At 49.3% G+C, this 20,902-nt stretch overlaps 1 protein-coding gene across 1 annotated transcript in view; it reads left to right on the top strand.

The window, feature by feature from the left end:
• LOC309807688 (forkhead-associated domain-containing protein 1-like) overlaps positions 1–18,742 on the top strand; it is a 323,120-nt gene extending 304,378 nt beyond the window's left edge. Inside the window, exon 3 of the mRNA XM_082627542.1 lies at positions 17,111–18,742. Within this exon, the coding sequence (XP_082483668.1) occupies positions 17,111–17,347 (237 nt within the window). The 3' untranslated portion in view covers positions 17,348–18,742. The remainder of the gene's footprint in view (positions 1–17,110) is intronic.
• The last annotated feature ends 2,160 nt before the right edge of the window (positions 18,743–20,902 follow it).

Here is a 20,902-nt window from a genome sequence, read left to right as displayed (position 1 = left end):
CTGCACTTCCGGAGCGTGTGCTCCACAACGGGAGAGGCCACAACAGTGAGAAGCCCGCGTACAGCGAAAAAACAAAAAACAAAAAAACAAGCTAACTCTTGTCCTGTCTACGGATTGCTTGACATTTATGCCCCAATAAACGTGTCCCTGTGGGAGTACTGAGGCCTGACATCTGAAAAATCACAGGGCAAAGGCCCACAGTGCACCTTGAGGTGGGAATGTCCGGGCCACTCAGAACAAGCAGTCTGGCCACATCAGACCGAGAGGGAGGGGGTTCTGGGCCCAGCTCTCTTTCCCGGCCTCTCGGGTACCTGCTCTGTGGAGGCCGAGGCCTGGCAGCTACTTTCGGGCCCTTACCAACGTTGCATTTGATGGAGAGCCTTCCGCACCCCACGTGTAGACCTACAACCCTGGAGGGGGGCCCGCCCTTGAGGGGGCTCTGAGCCATGGACTTAGAGGGTGCTCACAGCAGCCATAGATAGAGCCGGCCTGTGGTGCTCCCACCCACGATTCCTGTATTTCCTTTATTTATTTATTATTATTTTTTTTTGTGGTACACATGCCTCTCACTGTTGTGGCCTCTCCCATTGCGGAGCACAGGCTCCAGAGGCGCAGGCTCGGCGGCCATGGCCCACAGACCGAGCCACTCCGCGGCATGTGGGATCTTCCCGGACTGGGTCACGAACCCGCGTCCCCTGCATCGGCAGGCGGACTGTCACCCACCTCGTCACCAGGGAAGCCCCTGTATTTCCTCTTAATAACAACCACACTGGCGTTTAAGTGAGCCTGGCAAGGCTTACAAATGCACACATAAAGATTACCAACTACCTTCCCCAGAGACGGACGAGGGAAGTTGAAGCTAAAACACACCGTGAGGGCTTCCCTGGTGGCGCAGTGGTCGAGAGTCCACCTGCCGATGCAGGGGACACGGGTTCGTGCCCCGGTCCGGAAAGATACCACATGCTGCGGAGTGGCTGGGCCCCTGAGCCATGGTCGCTGAGCCTGCACGACCGGAGCCTGTGCTCCGCAATGGGAGAGGCCACAACAGTGAGAGGCCCGCGTACCGCAAAAAAAACCCAAAATAAACCCAAAACAAAAGAAAAAAAACACCCTGTGGGTAGTCAGAGGAGAGGACCGTCACAGCTCATCCCCCTGTGTCGTGTGCCAGGCATGATCTGAGCACTTGTACACATGTTAACTTATTAAAATACTTCTAACAATCCTATCAGGTTGGGACTACCATCACCCCGCATACAGACTGAACAAAAGGAAACAGAATATGGTGTCCTCCTTGTGTTCACAAAGCCCGTTAAGTGGCAGAGACAGGACTTGAAGGCCACAGTCCGGCTCCCTAGTCCATGCCATGCTTTACAGCCTCCAACTTCTCACGCTCATTCCTAGAGCCACCTGGGAAGGAGGAACCAGGCAACTAAAGACTGAGTTTGAATCAGACTCCACGTCTGACCAGCCGCATGATCCCGAGCAGGGGGCCTCACCTCTCTGAGTCTCAACCTGGCTCCCTTGCAAAATGGGCACATTAATGGGAACGTCAGCCTTCAGCAACGCTGTGACGAGTATCAGTGTAGCATGTGTGAACGGGCTCTGTAAACTCTGGAGTGTTCTGTGAGGTATAAACTACCCTCTATTCTCATTAGAGGGAATTCATTTCATAACCTGCTCCCGGCTCTTGAACTTTGCTGTGCATCCAGTCAGTGCTGGATCATCTGTAACCAACAGCTGGTCTATTTATGGCTGAAAACCCACAGGTCATAGGAAGACAGCAGCACCCGAGCCCCTGGGTGGCCACAAAGATAAGGTTCGTGTCTTGAGGACCGATGACATGGTGGTCACTGAAGGAACAGGCCCCTCCTGCCCCTTCCACTAGTGACAACTGAAAACCTTGGTTTCCCCAACACCCCGATCCAAGATCAGCCCGACTCTTTGCCCAACGTTGGAGAAGTACCGGCGTGTCCTGCAGGCCTGGCTGGCCCCCTCTGACGGTGTGTTGCCTCCTTCCACAGATCAGTGCCCTACAGCAAGGCTACAACCAGGTGCTGAGCCAGACCCTGGATATCACCTCCCTGAAGCACGAGGCCGAGAACTTAAGGAGGGACGCCGCCATCACGTCAGGTGAGGCCCTTCTGCATTCAGGCCCCAGAGCTTCTGCCCTCCCCCTGCAGACATCACCAGTCAACCAGCGCACCTGTGCCCGTGACCTGGGTGCAGCCTCAGGGATCACCCGTGTCGGTGCATTAGAGTTCTCCCTCAGTGGAGGTTTCTTGCCACCCAGTTCCGAGGGCAGGGCCTGGTAAATATTTGAGAGAATGGTATCTCTTGGCTACAAGGTCTCCTGAGCACTGGCCCCACCAGGGAGAACACAGGTCGCCTTGTGGCTTGGGTGGTTCCACAAAGCAGCCTGAGTGCAAACTAGAGCGTGGACAAAATGGGGTCACTCCTTTAAGGCACCCATAGTCTCACCCATTTCAGCCGAGTGCACTTGGGCCCAAAGGAAACCATTTTCTAATTTGATCAGAGGTGGTTCCCTGATAAAGGGCTTGGGTTGGGAGAGGGGCAGCCAACGCACAGCTGTGGCTGAGCTTTGATTCCCTGGATTCCTTCATTGCTTAAACATGTTTCTTGACCTCCTTCTAGGTGTCAGGCCCCGTTCCAGGCTCTGGGGGAGGGAGAGCCAAGCAAGACAGTCAGATTACTGTACTCACAGATTTGGGAGGGGGTGACAGACAATAAAAGTAAAGGGATGAATAAACAAGCCCACTTCAGAGAGCAGTGGTGCTGTGGAGAAAATAAACTGTGTGTCGTGGTGGCCAGCGCTTCAAGTGGGGAGGCCAAGGGGGACCAGCTTAGTGGGTGTGCAACCATGGAACTCAGGTGGGACTTGAACCCGTGGGCTGGGACTCGAACCCAGTCAGAACCCACTATCTTTTAATCGAGATCACGCATCTGGTCTCGGGACTTAATAAAGCTCAGGTTCTTTATGTCTCATCGCAGAAAGAATTCAGTGAGAGACAAAGTAAGAAGTGGATTTCTTTAGAGAGAAACACACTCCACAGACAGAGTGTGGGCCATCTCAGAAGGCTAGAGACCCCCAAATATGGGGCAGTTAGTTTTTATGGGCTGGGTAATTTTATAGGCTAATGAGTGGGAGGATTGGGAGAACTCTAATATTTTGGGGAAGGGGCGGGGATTTCCAGGAATTGGGCCAACACACACTTTTTTTTTTTTTTTTTTTCTGTACGCGGGCCTCTCGCTGTTGTGGTCTCTCCCGTTGCGGAGCACAGGCTCTGGACACGCAGGCTCAGTGGCCATGGCTCACGGGCCCATCCGCTCCACGGCATGTGGGATCTTCCCAGACCGGGGCACGAACCCATGTCCCCTGCATCGGCAGGCGGACTGTCAACCACCGCGCCACCAGGGAAGCCCCACCACCCTCTTTTTGACCTTTATGGTCAGCCTCGGAACAGTCCTGGTGCTGGTGCGTGTGTCATTTCGCTCATGTATTACAATGAGCCTGTAATGAGGCTCCAGTTCCCCTGGAAGTCGACTCTTACGCCCCCTTGGACCTAGCCGATTCTAACCAGTTTATGCTGTATCCTCCACGGCTATGTCCTTCTTTTAGAGAGGACCTGTTTCAGGTGGGCAAGGACAAGCCAAGGGCAAGCGAGGCTGCGTGGAGTGAACAGAGGATTGTGGGGCTGGGCAGGGTCGGGGGGTCTGGGTTTTTATTCCAAGGGTGTTGGGAATCCAGTGGAGTTTTTTAAGCCGAAACTGACATGCCTAGAGACCTGAAGAGGATGGGACCACTCACAGACGAGGGGAGGGAGAGAAGCAGGTGACAGGGAGGAGGCAGTGAGCCTCGGAGGGGCACATCACTCTGAAGGCAGCCAGCGCATAGCAGGAAACATGCCCACAGCTGTAGAAGCCAGGCACAGCATTAAGTCGCACGTGAATCCCCATCTCTGTATGAATCTGTGCTTTTCTTCTGCCTCACTCTGCAACTTAATCACACCCAGCCCCACCCCCTGCTGCCCCCAGGTCTCTGCTTATTCTCCTCCCTCACTTGGGATATCCTCAGATATTTTCTGAGCACTTCCCCCAGGCTAGGTGCTGTTCTGGGCACCAGGAATGTAAGGATGAACTCGCTGGTCCTCACCTTCCTCCCGTATGTCAGCCAGTGAAACCTCATCCAAGCATCAAGCCTGTCTCAGATCCCACCTTCTCCGATCAGGGAGTCGGACAGACCTGGGTTGGGATAATGCTTGAGATGGGCTGGACCCACTCAAAGTGTGGCAAGCCCCAGAGGGATTTCCAAGTAACTGAACTGTGTCCTGGAGGCAAAGCTCATTTTTAAAATGAAATTCTGGAGCATTTTGTGCTTTATTTCATAGACATTCTTGATTGAAACCTATCACTAAAACTGGGCCTGATGTTCTTTTAAGAAAAGAACCGTAGAAGATAACCCAATACCACTGCATTTATGCACCCTTCTTCCCACTTTTATTCAAAATGATACTACAATGCAAGAGGGAAGAGATATGGGGAGATATGTATATGCATAACTGATTCACTTGGTTATAAAGCAGAAACTAAAACACCATTGTAAAGCAATTATACTCCAATAAAGATGTTTTAAAAAAATGATACTACAGTAATGGAGTAGTTATCTATTGCTGCATAACAAGTTACCCCAAAATGTAATGGATAAATCCCCAACTAATATTTATGATCTCACCCAGTATCTGTAGTTCAGGAATTTGAGCGGGGGGTGACTTAGTTCTCATGAGTTGCAGTCAAGATGTCGGTTGGGGCATCAGTCATGTCATCTAAAGCCTCGGGGGGAGCCGGAGGATCCCCCTTCAGAATGGCTGCTCATGTGGCTATTGGCCGGAGGCCTTAGTCCCTGAGCACACATGCTTCTCTCTAGGGCTGCTTGAGTTTCCTCAACACAGCAGTTGGCTTCCCCCAGAGTGAGTAATTCGAGAGAGAGCAAAGAGGAGGCCACAGTGTGTTTTATGACCCAGCCTGAGAGGAAACAGTCCGTCATTTCCACAGTATCATATTGGTTACCCATGGCAGCCCTATTCAGGTTGGGAGGGGCTACACAAGGCATGAATTCTAGGTGGTAGGGATCATTGGGCCCATTTTGGAAGCTGGCTGCCGAGAAAAATAATAGGCGCCCTGTAACAAACATAATTTAGCTACTTTGTGTTCTTGGGACATATCGCATCATTTGACCCTTACAATAACTCTGTGTGGGACAGACAGTGGGAGGTGAAATAGCTTGTCCAAGACCACCAAGCTAATAAGTGGTAGAGAGGGTTCCAAACTCAGAGGACTGTGAAACCAACCACCCCATCAATAGTGTCCAGCAGTGCCCTCTGGCACACGCCCGTCTCCTGGCCTCTGGAGAAGAATTCCTAGAAATTCCCTGTGCTGGGACTTTGTTCCCCAGGTCCATGGTGTGGCCTCTCCTCCCAGCTTTGCCTGGCCTGTGCCCACAAGGGGCCCCCAAAGGCTTCTCCTCTCGCTGGTGCTGACTGCCCCTTATTCTCACTGAAGCCTCAAACCCTGTTCCGTGGACTTTGCTCTCATTCCCATTCCTGCTCTGGGACCCTTGGAAAAAGCCTCCCCAGTCCTAGGAGGGCACCGGTGGTGGCCCGGGCTTGGAAAGTCTTGTCCAAACGTTGGCTGACAGCCGTGGTGTTGCCAATAATCCTTCCTGCCTCTTTCACCTCCATGAGTCTTTTGTTTTGGTTTGGTTTGGTTCTTTTACAGAGATGGTGTCATCTTTGCAAAGAGACGTGTTAGTAAAGGATGGTCAAGTTCAACAACTACAACAGGAGGTGAATCAACTGAAAAGTGAGAACAAAGAAAAGGATCACCAGCTCGAAGCCCTCAGCTCAAGAGTGAGTGTCGGGTCATCAGCAAATTGTAGCTGCGAAAAGCAGACACAGTGGAGTCACATGACACACGGTGGTGAGATGAGGCCAGTGCACAAGGACACAGGGAGGGTAGCTGCTGGGCAGGTGGCCAACTTCTCTGAAGCCTTTCAAAGGACAGTGTGTATGTGGCTCAGAAGAAGCATAATAGATTTTCACATCCAGCAAACATTTTCTAACCCCTATTATAAATGAGTTTGTTTAATCCCAGCAACAAACCCACCTATGAGCATATACTGCCAGTACAAAGTTTAATATTAAACAGAATACGATCTCCCTGTGAGCACGGATGACCACACGGCTGCATCGTGGTCCCAGCACCGCTGGTTCTCATAACTGTCTTCAAAGCAGAACGTCTGAAGATCCAGATGCAAACACGCAGACGCTCATTTCTTCCTTAGACTTTAGTGTGTGGAATGTCTCTATGGAAGATGAACGTGGTAGGCAAGCAAAGAGCTTTTTACATGTAACTTTGACTATTTGCAAATCTTGCCTTCAATGCTAACTTTAGAATCCTGCCCCTATAGGATAAGATTTCTCAGTATTTGCATGATGTGCCTGTTTCTGTGAGTCAAGGTAAAACCTCAAAGCTTTCATCTCAGGTGGCAACTCAGAGATTCCCAGAGGCTACCCGATAGCTAGGTCTGCATGGGGGTGGGGTGAGAACAGATCTTGAGGTTCCAAGGAAAAGGCACAATAAGTAACACCTGGTACGTAGTACCATACCCAGTTTGGAGCTGGTGAAAGGCACTGCACGAGCTTTGGGATCAGACAGACCAGGGTCCCATCCCAGAGCTTTCTTTTATTGTAACTTATTTGGCCTCCATTTCCCCATGTGTGAAATGGGGATGACAAAATCGTTTTCCAAGAAGTGGGAGGCTGGTTTTAGTTGTGCTCTTCTGCCTCTGCCTGAGGTCGGCTGCCTGGCCAAGCCCTCTGCATTCGTTTCTCCCAAGCAGGGTGTCTTCCCAGGCATGTGCTATAGCTGTTTAATGTGGTGTGTGTGTGTGTGTGTGTGTGTGTGTGTGTGTGTGTGTGTGTGTGTGTTGGGGACGGGAAGGGGATGCAGAGCTGGTGCTAAGTAGAAGGAATCTGCAAAGACAGCACCTGCTTGGCTCTACTACCTCCTGAAATGCATTTGGATGATTTATGTCCCCATTTCCCCTTCCTCGTTGACCTTGGAATGAGGTCCCTTCTCCTCTAGACTGTGCTGGCCAATAGCACAAGGGCTCGTCACCACCAAGGATACTGCTCTTGTGAACATTTGAGATGCCTTTTTTTTAATGACATATATCATGTGTGTTAATTTTAGAAAAATAAGTAGATGACATTGAGAAGAAAAAATAAAAAGAGAGGAGAGGAAATGCTACCTTGAGAAATCAGTGTTAATATTTTCATGTATGTTCTTCCAGTCTTGTTTCTATATATTGCCTAGAAATCAATCAATCAATCATTTTATAGTGAATTTATACTATGCACATTTTTTAAATTTTTAAATACTTATTATTTTTCCATTCTAATAAATCAACGCTCTTATCATTCGTCTTAAAAGCTACATACTTTCTCCTGGATGTACCCAGTGTTATAAAGTGGTCTGCTGTTCTAAACAACACTTGGGTTGTTTCCTCTTTTTTTTTTTTCTTCCACTGTTACTGACAATTCTGTGAAGAGCATCCTTGAAACTACAGATTTACTTATTTCTCCAGTCATTGTCCTTAAGGTACATTCCTAAAGTGGGAATTGCTGGGTCAAAAGAAGGCACATCCATGCTTACGCCCTTAATGCCTGTTGCCAAGCCGCCCTCAGGCAAGACAGCTCCGTTTACCCCTCCACACCAGTCGGGGCTGTTGTTTCTTTGAGATGCAACCTGCACAAAAGCCCTAAGATTGACCGGAGCTCACTGGCTCTGCCCCCTCCACCCTCACCGTTCACAGCGTGAAAACATCCCAATTCCTGCACCCTAAGTCCCCAGACTCTACAAAGCTGGATTTCCCCTGCAGTGAAGTTTGCTCGCTTTTGAAGAGGAATTTAGACGCTCTATTCCTCAGAACTCATGAGAGGGGTGAACTGGGAACGACTGCAGGATCCCATGCTCCCATCACACAAATGGTCTCGCCTCTCAGAATTCAGAGGTGTGATTGCGTTATACAGCAGGAAACACTCCTGGGCGTGAACACAATTACTTGGGACCCCCAGCCAAGCCCCCGTGGCCTTGTCCTTTTTCTCCACAGTGCTCAGTGCTGAAAGAAGAGTTACAGAAGGAAGATGCCCAGAAGGAGAAGTGGGAAGCCCAAGAGAAAGAGTTAAAACTCTGCAAAACCGTGCGTTGAACCTCCTGACCCCTAGGTGTCCACTGAAAGCCTAGATTGGGGCCTTGAGGGTTTTGGAGGGGTTCCTTGGCCCATTAGCTAGCACAAGCTCTGGGGCTTTCTGGGTGTTTGTCTGTTAATGTAGTCTTCTAATTCTTTGATTTGCTGGCCTCAAAGAGATGGGTGAAAAGACCATGGAAAACACACTCTCCCCAGATTTTCTGGGCAGTTGGCTCAAGGCCCCTCATCAGGTTTCCCCTGGGGAAAGGGACGGGAGGTGGCCACCATATGCTGCTAGAAATTCACCGTGGTCCCTACCCCTGGACTTGTGATGCCCAGACTTTCATGATCCACTGTCACAAGTTTTATCACAGCCCTGAGCACTGTTATTAACACAACTCTTCTTGAAGTATTTTTACTTAAATACATTCAATTTTACAACAATTCATAAAAACAAAATAAAAAGCAAATGTATCACTGGCCTTGTATGGAAGGTGAACATAAAAATGAATACAATGAAAAGATGACCACTCAATGTAAATGTTCACCCCCTGTACCGGCCCGAACCCTCGTGCACATCACCAGGCATACGTTTTCCATCCGTTGGGAAGCCCGGTGCCTGGGACAGGGGGAGGAGACGTGTGTTCTTCTCTCTGGCAGGAGCACACTTCTCTGCCTCAAATGAGAAAAAAGAAAAATGTCATTGTTCTTTTCTTCCAAACTGTGCCCATTGTGTCTTCCAAACAGCCCTTATTTAGATTGAACTCAAAAATATACCCCAAGGAAAGAGATTCTAATGAGTGGATAGGTATCTTGTACTGTTTAATCCAGGATCCATGCTGATCTTCAAAAGAAAATCAAATTTTCCCTCACCCAGCCCTTTCATTGCATCCGTTGAAAGAAAGTCTACTTTGCCTCAAAGATGTGGAATTGTCCCCCAAGGGAAGGAATGAAGCGAATCCCAGACTAGGTTTCTGCCTTAATGAACCGGATGAAATGAGTTGTGAAGTTGACTTCCCTGTTGTTGGAACTCTTTCAGCAAATCCATGACATGGAAAAAGAAATGAGGAAGCTCAGGGTGGAGCTGAAAAGGAGCAGTACCGAGCAGAGCCTGATCTCTATGACGCTGCGGGAAAAGAGCAAGGTATGGCAGGGACAGGTCGGCCTGGGAACCACTCTGGGGCCAGCACTCCACCTGCATCATCTCTGTTCATCCTCACAATGACCCCATGCGGTCTATACTGGTATTATCCCCACTTTACAGTCGGGAAAACTGGGGCTCACAGAGGTGAAGGAAGTTATCCAAGTTCACTTGCATAAAGTAGTTGTGGCAGAACTTGAATCCAGGTCTGCCTGACTCCAAAGCTCCTGTGTGTAACCACTACCCTAGACTGCCTTCAGATCTTAATTGTGAAATTATCTAAGAAAGAATTGATCCATTAAATCAAGTTTGCCAATGATGTTGTTCCAACTTAAATTCTCATATTGATTTTTTTGTCTTTTTGTTCCATCATTGAGAATGTTTTTAAAAATCTCAACATGTTTGTCATTTGTGTGTTTCTTCTTTTAATATGAACGATGTTTGCTTTATATATTTTGAGGCTGTGTTACTAGGTGCATATAAATTTAGGATCCTAATACTTCCTGTAGAGCAAAACTTTAGATCATCATGAAATGTCCCTTTTCATCTCTAGTAGTGTTTCTCCCTTAACGTCTCCTTTGTCATTTAGCTTCACCACTGGCTTTCTGTTGGTTAGAGTTTTCATACCTTATCTTTTTCATATGTTCTCTGTCAATTTTTGTCTTAAGTTTTAGACATATGTCTTCAAATAGCGTATCATTTTTACAAAATCCAGTTTGACAATTTTGACTTTTAGTCCATTTATATTATGTAATTACTCGTGTACTGGGGTTTAAATCTACCTTCTTGCTCAATACCAGATGTACCATCTGTGGTATGTTCCTTTTTCTCTCCTTTCTTGCCTCCTTCTGAGTGGATGGTTTTCTCTTATTCCACTTTCCCCCTCTATTAGCTTGGAAATATTTCACTTTTTTACTATTCTTTTAGTCATAGTAAGACAATAGCATTCATCCTTGACTCACCAAAATCACACATTAATTAAGTTTTTCACTCTTCTACTATTCTCTTAGTAGTCATCCTGAAGACTATAAAGTGCATTCTTTTTTTTTTTTTTCGGTACGCGGGCCTCTCACTGTTATGGCCTCTTCCGTTGTGGAGCACAGGCTCTGGACGCACAGGCTCAGTGGCCATGGCTCACAGGCCCAGCCGCTCTGCGGCATGTGGGATCCTCCTGGACCAGGACACGAACCCATGTCCCCTGCATCGGCAGGCAGACTCTCAACCGCTGCGCCACCAGGGAAGCCCTGCATTCTTAACTTACCAAGAGGCAATAGTAGTTGATAATGATGCCCTTCTCCTTGACAGTGCAATGAGTTTCAAACACCTTAACTTCACTTACCCCCTCCAGATTTATAAGCCATTACTGTCATTTTCTAAACTCCTCTTGATAGTTAAAACCCCACAAGACATTATTAGTGTTTTTCTATAGTCAGTATCATATCCACACATTACCCTTACTGTTGCTTGTCTTTTCTGCATCTCTGATCACCCACCTGGGTTCATTTTTCTTGTGTCTGAAGAATACCCTTTAATGTTTTCCCTCATTGTGGCTCTGCTGATGACAAATTCTCAAATGTGCCTGTGTGTCTGTCTGGAGATGTATATTTAACCTTCATTCTTAAAACACATTTGACTGCGTATTGAATTCTACAATGGCAACTCTTTTCTTTCAGCACATTAGATACAGCATTAGATATGTCACTATTGTCTTGTGGCTCCTATTATTTCTATTTAGAAGTCATCTGTAAGCCTAACTGTTGTACCTTTGCATAATCTGTCTTTTTCTCCGGTTGCTTTTAAGATTGTCTTTTTCCTTGATTTCCAGCAGTTTTATTATGGTTTATCTAGGTGTGGATCCAGTTTTATTTACCTCGTACAGAGTTCGTAGGGGCTTCTTGAATCTCTGGCTTGGTGTTTTCCCTTAGTTCAGGCGCTTGGGCTCTGTACCACACAGGCAGTGGGGAGCTACTAAGCCTCCTGAACAAGTGACTGATGCAATGACATTCGTGGACAGTAATTAGGGTGAAAATGAGAGTTACAATTTCTCACGTACTAGGCGTTACCCTGAACTTTTCACCTCTTAATCTTTACAACAGCGCTGTGATCTAGAAATCATCCTCTCCATTTTACAGATGAGAAAGTCAAGGCTACTAGTTACTAGTAAAGTAACTAGCCCAATGGCACAGTCGGTTTTGTCTGACTTCAGGTTTGTCTGACTTCAGTTACCCTGGCATAGCAAACAGCCACATGCTACTGTTTACACTGAAATTAATGAAAATTAAATAAAATTTTAATTCAGTTCCTCCGCCACACCAGCCCCATTTCGAGTGCTCGATCCCCAGATGTGGCTGGTGGCTGCCGTATTAGACAACACAGCCTCGCTCAGAGTACCTGTACCGTTGCAGAAAGTTCTGTTGGACAGAGCTGCCTTATAGCAGGGTAACTCTCACAGTACCGTTAAGATTGCACTGGAAGAAACTAAACTTGAGGCGAGGAGGCCAGTTGTCACAGTCCAGCTTGCATTTGAGAGGGGTTGGAGGACAGGCGTGAGACCCCCAAGTGTGAGAGAGGGAGCAGGGCGGCCGCTAAAGGTGACTCTGAGGCTTGGGGACAGGAACGGGGGCTGTTCATGCAGAACACAAACAGGGGCAGAGTCCAAGGCTGGACTTGGCTTTTGCAGCATATGAAACAGGCTGCTGAAATAGAAGTCAGAGCATGTTTAGACCTGGGAGAAAACTAAGGCCCAGAGAGCTTAGATGACTTTTCCAAGGTAACGGAGCTGGGTAGAGGCTCTTCCACTGGGCCACACTACTCAGAAGAAAGCTCTTAAGGGCTTTTCTGGGTCTTTTATAACATCCCTGTGATCCCCCTCTTCAGATCCCTAAAAACACAGCCTGTGAATTTGTTTCAGCACAAAAACTTTCCATTTATTTACGAGTGTTTGCCTCATTTCCTGTTAGTGCCAGGGCCCAGGGCTCAGCAGGTGCATCCAAGAATTGAGCAGCTGCGAGGCCTACACTGGCCAGCCAAGGGTAGCATGGAGCACTCCCAAGCTTACCGTGCGTTGACTGTTACCCAAGCAAGGGGGGAAAAGTAGGCAAGCTTCTCCACTTTAAACGCCTTCCTTTGCAGGCTGCAATTCTTAATAGACATTGCTTTGGCAAGCCTCCAGAGAGGTTACCACCAGTGAGTGTGCTCAAAGTGGTAACGACAAACAGTTATGATAATAAACCCAATCATAACATTTCCAAGTACCCATCACGAGTTATTAGAACGAGACTGTACGGCGGACATTCCCGTCCACCTTTCATAGGTTACAACGGTACTTAACACTCTCACAGAGCCCTTAAGCACTATTCCAAACATTGAATCCCCACAATGACTCTATGCAGTGATACTAGTATCATCATTCCCATTTGACAGATGAGGACACTGAGTCACGGAGCAGTGAAGTAACTTTCCGAGTGTCGTACGGCTTGTTAGGGACCGACCTGGGATGGGAGTGTGCGGTAGAACATAGTTGAGCCCCGGGTGCAGAGCTCGGCCCTTTCCCGTAGGGGGCAACTCCCTGTGAGTTTGCCTCCACCCTGTGCATGCCTGTGACCCCTGCTGCTGGGCTGCAGCTGTCCCTACCCCTCAGGGACTCCCCCACTGCCATTAGCCCACCCAGAAGAGTTTCCCCAGAGGGCATGATGATCACATTAGCAGCAAGCCCACACTTTCATCATCCTTTCAGGTGGAAGAGAAGCTTCGGGAGGATTGCAGAAGGAAATTGCTTCAGCTGAAAGAAATGAGGAACAGAGAAAACCTCATTAAAGCCAATTTGGAAAGGGCAGTAGGTCAGGTAGGTGTGCTGCAGAGCCCCTTCACGGGCCCGTGCTCTCCACGGAATCCCGCACCCAAGCGGCCGGCAGGGATGAATGAGGAGGAAGACGGCCTGCCTTAGTTCACCCGCTTATCTCAGGGGCAGGGCTTTGTGCAGCTTCCGCGTCCCCGTGGATTTCACTAAAGAGGCTTTTCCTTCTGGGAAGCTGCCCACTCCAGTGTTTGCTGTTGCCTGAGACCCTGACCAAGCAGCCAGTCCCAGCTCAAGGCCCACCCCAGTGAACCAGCTGTGCGGTTCCCTCTTGGGAAGGGTTTGAGCTCTTGACCCCGGTGGTGTTTCTAGCACTTTCTCCTTCACATTTTTTGTCCTGACATTTAGAGCGATCTTTCTTCCTCTGGGCCCCCAAAGAGATGCTACAGTCAGTGTCCCCAGGGAATTGCCACATTTCTGTTTGTTTGTTTGTTTGTTTTGTTTGGCCGAACCGCGTGGCTTGCAGGATTTTAGTTCCCCGACCAGGGATGGAACCCGTGCCCCCTGCAGTGGCTGCATGGAGTCTTAACCACTGGAGCGCCAGGGAAGTCCTGCCACTTTTCTTAATAAAGTAAAACCCAGAATACCACAGCTTATGCCAGGTGGAGGTGGGCAGGGTGGGGAGAGGGCCATTTCCCAGGCCTCTGACCCAAGATGGCCCAGTGGCCCTTCCTCTGACACGTGGCACAGACATGAGGGCCAGAACATGCAAACGAGCCTTCACCAAAGGCTAAGGGAGAGCAAACGAGAACCCAAGATGGGGCACTGGCCCTCCAGAACACAGCCCACCGAGGGCAGCCCATCTTGGGCCCCTCCACAAGGCATCCTCTCCTGGCAGCCACGGCTCCAGGGGGACCAAGAACGTTTTGCGTGTATGTGTTTGTGCTTTTCTTTTTCTGGGAGAGTGAGTCCACCTCGTCACTCATTGGATGCTCAGAAGGATTTGTAAACCACCAAAAAAGGTTAAGAACCACGATCCTTAAAGGAGCCCTCCGTCCCACCCAGCCCAGCTCCCAAAGCCCTTGAGTTTGGTAGCATCCAAGCCTGAACCATCAGTGTGACCGGAATTTGTCCCACGCGCTGAACTTCAGAGGCACCCACAAGTTAAATGATGATGCTGACCCTCAGGCAGGTTTGAAAGCCTCTTCAACCAACTTCCACACCATCACCCCCAGTGTCCTTTCTCCTGCAGGGTGCCGACCCCTTAGCAAGGCAGAGAGCCCGCCAGCCTGGGCTTCCCTCCGTGCACCTGGGCTACCCCTCACCTTGCTGGCACTCTGCACCCACGGCGAACACCCGCCTTGAGGGCATGATCTGCGCCACTTGCCGAGCGCCTGGTCATGGCTCTGGCCAGGGGTCATCCAGGAAGACCCTCAGAGACACTGAGATTCCTCCAGGTCTAGACTCGAGAGAGAAAGGACGAACAAGGCTTCTCTGCGCTGCCTGGGCCTTGCTGCTTCACCCCCTTGTCTCCACAGCCCGCTCCCGGCCTGAGGTCCTGCCCTTCCCCAGGCCAGTGACCACAGGACTCAGCCCACCATCCAGCAGGACCTGTCCCTCCCCACCCCCACCCCCCACCAAGCAGTCCTGTAGGGCGCCTCTGGTGATAACACGGGCCATTGCCCACAGGGCCCTCTGCATAACCTCTTCCTCGGGCGACCTAGGACCCTCCCTTGGCCATGAAACCAGCAGACGACCCAGAGTCCCTCCAATCACCCAGCTGGCTTCTGGCAGGATGACTGCAGAGGTGTCCTTAGGAGAGTCACAATTCCTCTACTTGGCTTCCCAGAGCTCCCTGGTGTGCAGCAGACTCCTGTGTCTTAGGACCTGTTCACGTTCTTATTGATTCTGTGGCCCTTGTGGTCCTTCAGGGCTCTGTTTTAGAGCCTTTCATGACCACATTTTGCCAGTGAGCCAAAAACCCAGGCCAAGGGCCATCACGTTGGGAAATTTCCAGAGAAACTTGGGCTTCTTTGCCGTTCAAGTCTCATGAGCCTGGGGCATCTTGAACTCGTCATTCTAGAAGCCCTGACTTAATTTAACTGCGTTGTTTCATCATCCGTAATATGAAGACACCAGCATCAGGGAGTCACTCAGTAAAAACTGGCTGAACTGAAGGAGAGGACTTTGAACATCTGACTTGACAGGTGTTTCTGTTCTAAGCATTCGATGAACGTTTATTGAGTGCCTGCTGTGTGCCAGGCGCTGCACCAGGCTCCGGGGACCTGGAGAGGAGTACAGGAGACGTCGTCTTCAGGACACAAGGTCTAAGGCACAAAACGGCAGCAGGCAGCTCCTCCTTCTCTCCCCAGGCGCCCTTGCTGATGACACGAGTTACCCGGGCTGACAGCCTCAATGTTTATCTCACAGCCTGGTGCCAACGTAGCAATTACGGAAGAGCGCTCCCGGCCCTGGACTTCCCACTGGATAATTGGCAGCAAGTGGCTCTTCCGAGAGCCCGAGACGTGTGTGCGCTGACCGTGTGCGTCGGCTAGGTTAGGCGGGCACACCTGAAAAGTCATTAAAACCTGCTGTCCCCCTCTCTTGTGTGGGCACTGCCCCTTCCGGTGAGAGGTGAAGGTGTTAATTACCCATAATGACCACTAAAGGCGTGCAGAGCCTTCTCACCGATTTCTCCCAGACCCAGCGATGGAGGCGCCTCCCCCAGCCTTGCCGCTGCAGCTGCGCCCCTCACCTCATCCCCTTCCCTTTCTTTGTGCTGCAGCTGGAGCTTTTCAGAGGTCAGGTCCTCAAGGCCACCTGCGGACGCGTGAAACCGGTCCAGGACAAACCCGTCTCCAATCAGCAGGCTCGTCTCTCTTCCCCACTTTCTCCTTCAGGGACCCGGGGCTCCAGACACTGGGAGCATATGTTCCTGTTTTTTGTTGGTGGCACATAATTTTCACACTGTTGCTACACCATAAAGATTTGTTTTGATTTTCTGGGATTTCCTGGCTTTTCAAGTAAAAGCCAGTTAAACTCCCTTGCAGTGTTTCTGTGAAAATCAAATTAAACCACCCAGGACTGTGTCTGGTCGGCAGACCCGCACAGTGAACCTCCGTTAGCCCCGCGAGGAAAGGGGCGGCCTCAGCATGGACGGTGCGTCCTCGCTCGCTCGTTCCTCCTGAAGTGGTGGATGGCAGTGAGGGTGGGCCTCTGGCTGTAACGATGCCTTATTATCCTTCCGTTTATCCTCTCCAACCCTGGGTGTCAGCGCGCGGGTCACAAGATCATACCACGGGCTTCTCTCGGACGACCTCCTTTTTAGGAGCCCACAGCATCAGGCTCAGCGTGATGAATCCCTCCCAGAATGCAGAAGAATCTAGAACACACTCGTGGCCACATGACAGGCCTTTGGCTCTTAAAACACCATCTCTGATCCTGGGAAACATGCCCCGGTAACAGAGCCAATATCCACGCTCCAGAGCCAACCCCAAAACACACCAGGACCTCCCTCCTCCGAGCTTAAGCTGAAGCCCTCCAGGTCCCCTCCCCCCAGAGCCACCCTGCATTTTAATTAATTAATTAATTAATTAATTTTTGCTGGGTTGGGTCTTCGTTTCTGTGCGAGGGCTTTCTCCAGTTGCGGCGAGCAGGGGCCACCCTTCATCGCGGTGCGCGGGCCTCTCACTATCGCGGCCTCTCTTGTTGCGGAGCACAGGCTCCAGACGCGCAGGCTCAGTAGTTGTGGCTCACAGGCCCAGTTGCTCCGCGGCATGTGGGATCTTCCCAGACCAGGGCTTGAACCCGCATCCCCTGCATCGGCAGGCAGACTCCCAACCACCGCGCCACCAGGGAAGCCCCACCCTGCATTTTAAATCTTTTTTTTTTTTCTTTTTCTCACCAGTTACCAGAAAAGAGCAGCAGGGTCACAGAGGACAATAGCAACGTTTGGCAGCAAAAGCGGACCCTGCAGAAGGAGACCCAGCTCAGCAGCTGCAAAGAGGAGGAAATCACCCAGAACATCAAGAAGCTGAAGACATCCTTAGACAGTTGCCAGGTGCCCCCTTCTCCATTCCTCAAATGTCCCCTGTGTCTCATTTTTGTGCTCCTTGTTCAGGAAATTGTCCAGCTCTGCTTTTAGTCCACCTTTTCTCTTGTTGGAGAAATCTGTTTGAGATCAGAAAACAAAGGACCTCCAGAAATGCCTCCCAGGTGAACTTGGTGTGGCCAAGGAGAAGCTGCCCGACACACTCCAAGTACTGCCTTTGGGAGGCCCCAGACCCCGGGGGAAAAAAAACAGCCCCGTGTTATTTCCAGAGAAACCAAAGAAACCTTCTGCTCTTTATTTGCAGTTTTCTTTTCTGTCCCAGCAGTGGAAGGCTGCTCTTACCCTTATTGGACCAGAGGGTCTGGCAGAGCCCCCACTTCATGGCCCCCACGCAGGGATCCAGCTTATCACATCAGGCAGCTGCTTCTGCTTTCTCTGGAAATATGCAGCTACTATTTGGGGAGTCTGGGCAAATGTTGGCTTGTCAGCACTCTTTCAAATCAGGAAACCGCACTTTATGACCAGCTTGTGTGTTGATCTCAGCAGGAATTCTGTAACCAAATTTGCTTCTCCTTTCAGCCAAATCGTCCTTGGCAATTTGGCTTTGGAATTGCCTATACCTAAACAAAGGGTCTATTTGTCCATCCAGAGTCCCAGTTAGAGTGCACGTGAAATAAAAGCTGCCTCCTTCCTTCCGCCCCCCGAAAAAGGGAAGTAAAACTGGGCCGTCACAGGGCGGCCAACATACGGCTCTGCCTGCTTCACGGGCCCGTCAAGAACACTGCTCTGTGTGGGTCACAACCGTCAGGTGGTATTTCTGGCGATGGTGCCCGGGCTCCTCACGACCTCATCTCTTTCCAGGCGTGCATGACAATGTCTTGCTCTAGCAATGAGCTGAAGAAGGAGGTCGACCTCCTGCAGCACCTGCAGGTGAGCCCACCTGTCTCAGGGCTCCAGAAGGTGGCACTGGACATCTTGCGCCTGTCACTGTCCTGGCTGGAGGAAACGGAGCATCTCCTCCACGAGGTGGGGATCCAGTTCTCCAGCTCCGACAAAGGTGATTGAAACTCTTTTCTCACATAGTTACATGACTGAAATATTGCGTTGAATCTGATCACGATGGGACATCTATTGAGGGAGGCTTCTTAGGTATGTGGCCAAGTGTTCCCTTCTCCAGACTTCACTTTGCTTCACCACTTGAGAAGCAGTGTTCCTGGAAAAAAGTACACAAGTGAGATGTGACTACTGGAGAAAAATGAGACGTGACAGTGGCAAAAGGAAAAATCGAAATTATGCTAAATCTTCTCTCTCAGAAGTAACCATATATATACATATATAGAGTAGAGACGTTTTTTAGAGCAGTTTTATGTTCATGGCAAAATTGAGAGGATGATACAGAGATTTCCCAGGTACCCCCTGTCCCCACTCATACACAGCCTCCCCCATTTATCAGCATCAGCACCAGAGAGGTACAGTTGTCAGGACTGATGAACCTACATTGACACGTCCTAATCACCCAAAGTCCATGGTTTATATTAGGGTTCACTCTTTTTCATTTTAATTTTATTGGAGTGTAGTTGATTTACAATGCTGTGTAGGGGTCACTCTTGGTGTTGTACATCCTATGGGTTTGGACTTGGACAAATGTGTGATGACATGTATCCACCATTATAATATCATACAGAATCGTTTCCCTGCCCTGGCCTTTCTCGCCTTCTGAGATGGCCCACGCTCTGTCTGTGGAGTGTGTTTCTCTCTAAATAAGTCCACGTCTTACCTATCACTTTGTCTCTCACTGAATTCTTTCTGCGATGAGACATCAACAACCTGAGCTTCATTAAGTCCTGAGACCAGCAGGTCCACCAATAATGAGGCCCACCCCGGGGAGGACCCAGAGCCCCTGTAAATCGCAATGCTCCACCGGGAAGATGGTCCAGTCCTGAAGGTGCCTTTGATCCCAAATCTACTGCCCTAAGCAGAAGCCAGGGAGCACGGCGGGGGATGTGGTTCAGATCAGGCCATCTCTGAGCAGATTGGTGGATTCTGTGCACAAAGCCCTGGTATTAGGTCAACTCGATTTATGAGTTTCACTTCTCAGGTCACTCTGTAACTACACAGTAACAGAAAGTACGCAGAATTCATTAAAAGCCACCTGTGGAGTCCATAGAGGGGAAGTGGGGTGGGTGAAGTTACAGATCAGGGACGTGGTAATAAAGCAAAATGATGATAACCCATAAACCCAAATATCTAGAAACTGATATTCTAGAAACTGAGGAAAGTAAAGCTACAAGTTTAACAAAATAAAAAGAAGCAAAGGAGAAGCCAACTTCAAAGCCAGCCTATGCAATTCCTCCAGGGCAGCGCATGTTTGTCTGATTGAAGCCTGGCCCTGCTGTTCTTCAGTGCCTTCCTATTAGTGCCTTAAGTAATCAACATCTCCAGTAATCCCTCTGCAGTGTTCAGGAATTCAACTCGTCATGGGGAAACCTGTGGTTTGAGGACTTAAGTTTTTAAGATAACGTCTTTTCTTTTCAAAACTGGACATTTTTATTCCAAATAAAAGAACCTATCCCCCCCCAAAAAAAGAATAGTTTCACTGCCCTGAAAATCCTCTGTGCTCCCTCCCAGCCCCCCCGCAGCCCCTGGCAACCACAGATCTTTTTACCGTCGCCATAGTTTTTGCCTTTTCCAGGATATCATGTAGTTGGAATCATACAACTTTTCAGATTAGTTTTTTTTATTTAGTAATATGCATTTTCGTTTCCTCCAAGTCTTTTCATGGCTTGATAGCTCTTTTTTTCTTTTTAAGTGCCCAATAATATTCCATTATCCATTCACCTACTGAAGGACATCCTGGTGGCTTCCAAGTTTTGGCAGTTATGAATAAAGCTGCCATAAACGTCCACATGCAGGGTTTTGTGTGGACATGTTTTCAACTTCTTTGAGTAAATACCAAGGGCGCGGTTGCTGAATCGTGTGGTTAGAGTACATTTAGTTTTTTTTTTAATTAATTTATTTTATTTTATTTATTTTTGGCTGCATTGGGTCTTCATTGCTGCGCACGGGCTTTCTCTAGTTACCGCAAGCGGGGGCTACTCTTCCTTGTGGTGCACGGGCTTCTCATTGCAGTGGCTTCTCTTGTTGCGTTGCATGGGCTCTAGGTGCGCAGGCTTCAGTAGTTGTGGCACACGGTCTCAGTAGTTGTGGCTCACGGGCTCTAGAGCACAGGCTCAGTAGTTGTGGCACACAGGCTTAGTTGCTCCGTGGCATGTGGGATCTTCCCAGGCCAGGGCTTGAACCTGTGTCCCTTGCATTGGCAGGCGGATTCTTAACCACTAGGCCACCAGGGAAGTCCGTAGAGTACGTTTAGTTTTTAAGAAAACCACAAAACTCTTTTCCAAAGTGGCTGTTTTGCGTTCCCGCCAACAATGAATGAGAGTTCCTGTTGCTTCACATCCTCGCTAGCGTTTGGTATCGTCACTACGATCATATTTTGTGTGGAACTTCCAGGGCATTTTCCCATGGAAAGAGCTGTGTGATTCTAGGCAAGTTACTTCCCCTCTCTGTGCCTGTTTCTTTACCTGTAAAATGGGGATAATAGGGAATACTCACCCCTTAGGATTTTTGTGAGGATTAAAATGCATTGAT

Source organism: Mesoplodon mirus, assembly GCF_964341445.2.
Source record: "Mesoplodon mirus genome assembly, chromosome: 7".
In the NCBI taxonomy this organism is placed as follows: Eukaryota; Metazoa; Chordata; class Mammalia; order Artiodactyla; family Ziphiidae; genus Mesoplodon; species Mesoplodon mirus.
The sequence above is the reverse complement of the archived record's forward strand: the minus strand, read 5'-3'. Positions and strand labels throughout refer to the sequence as shown.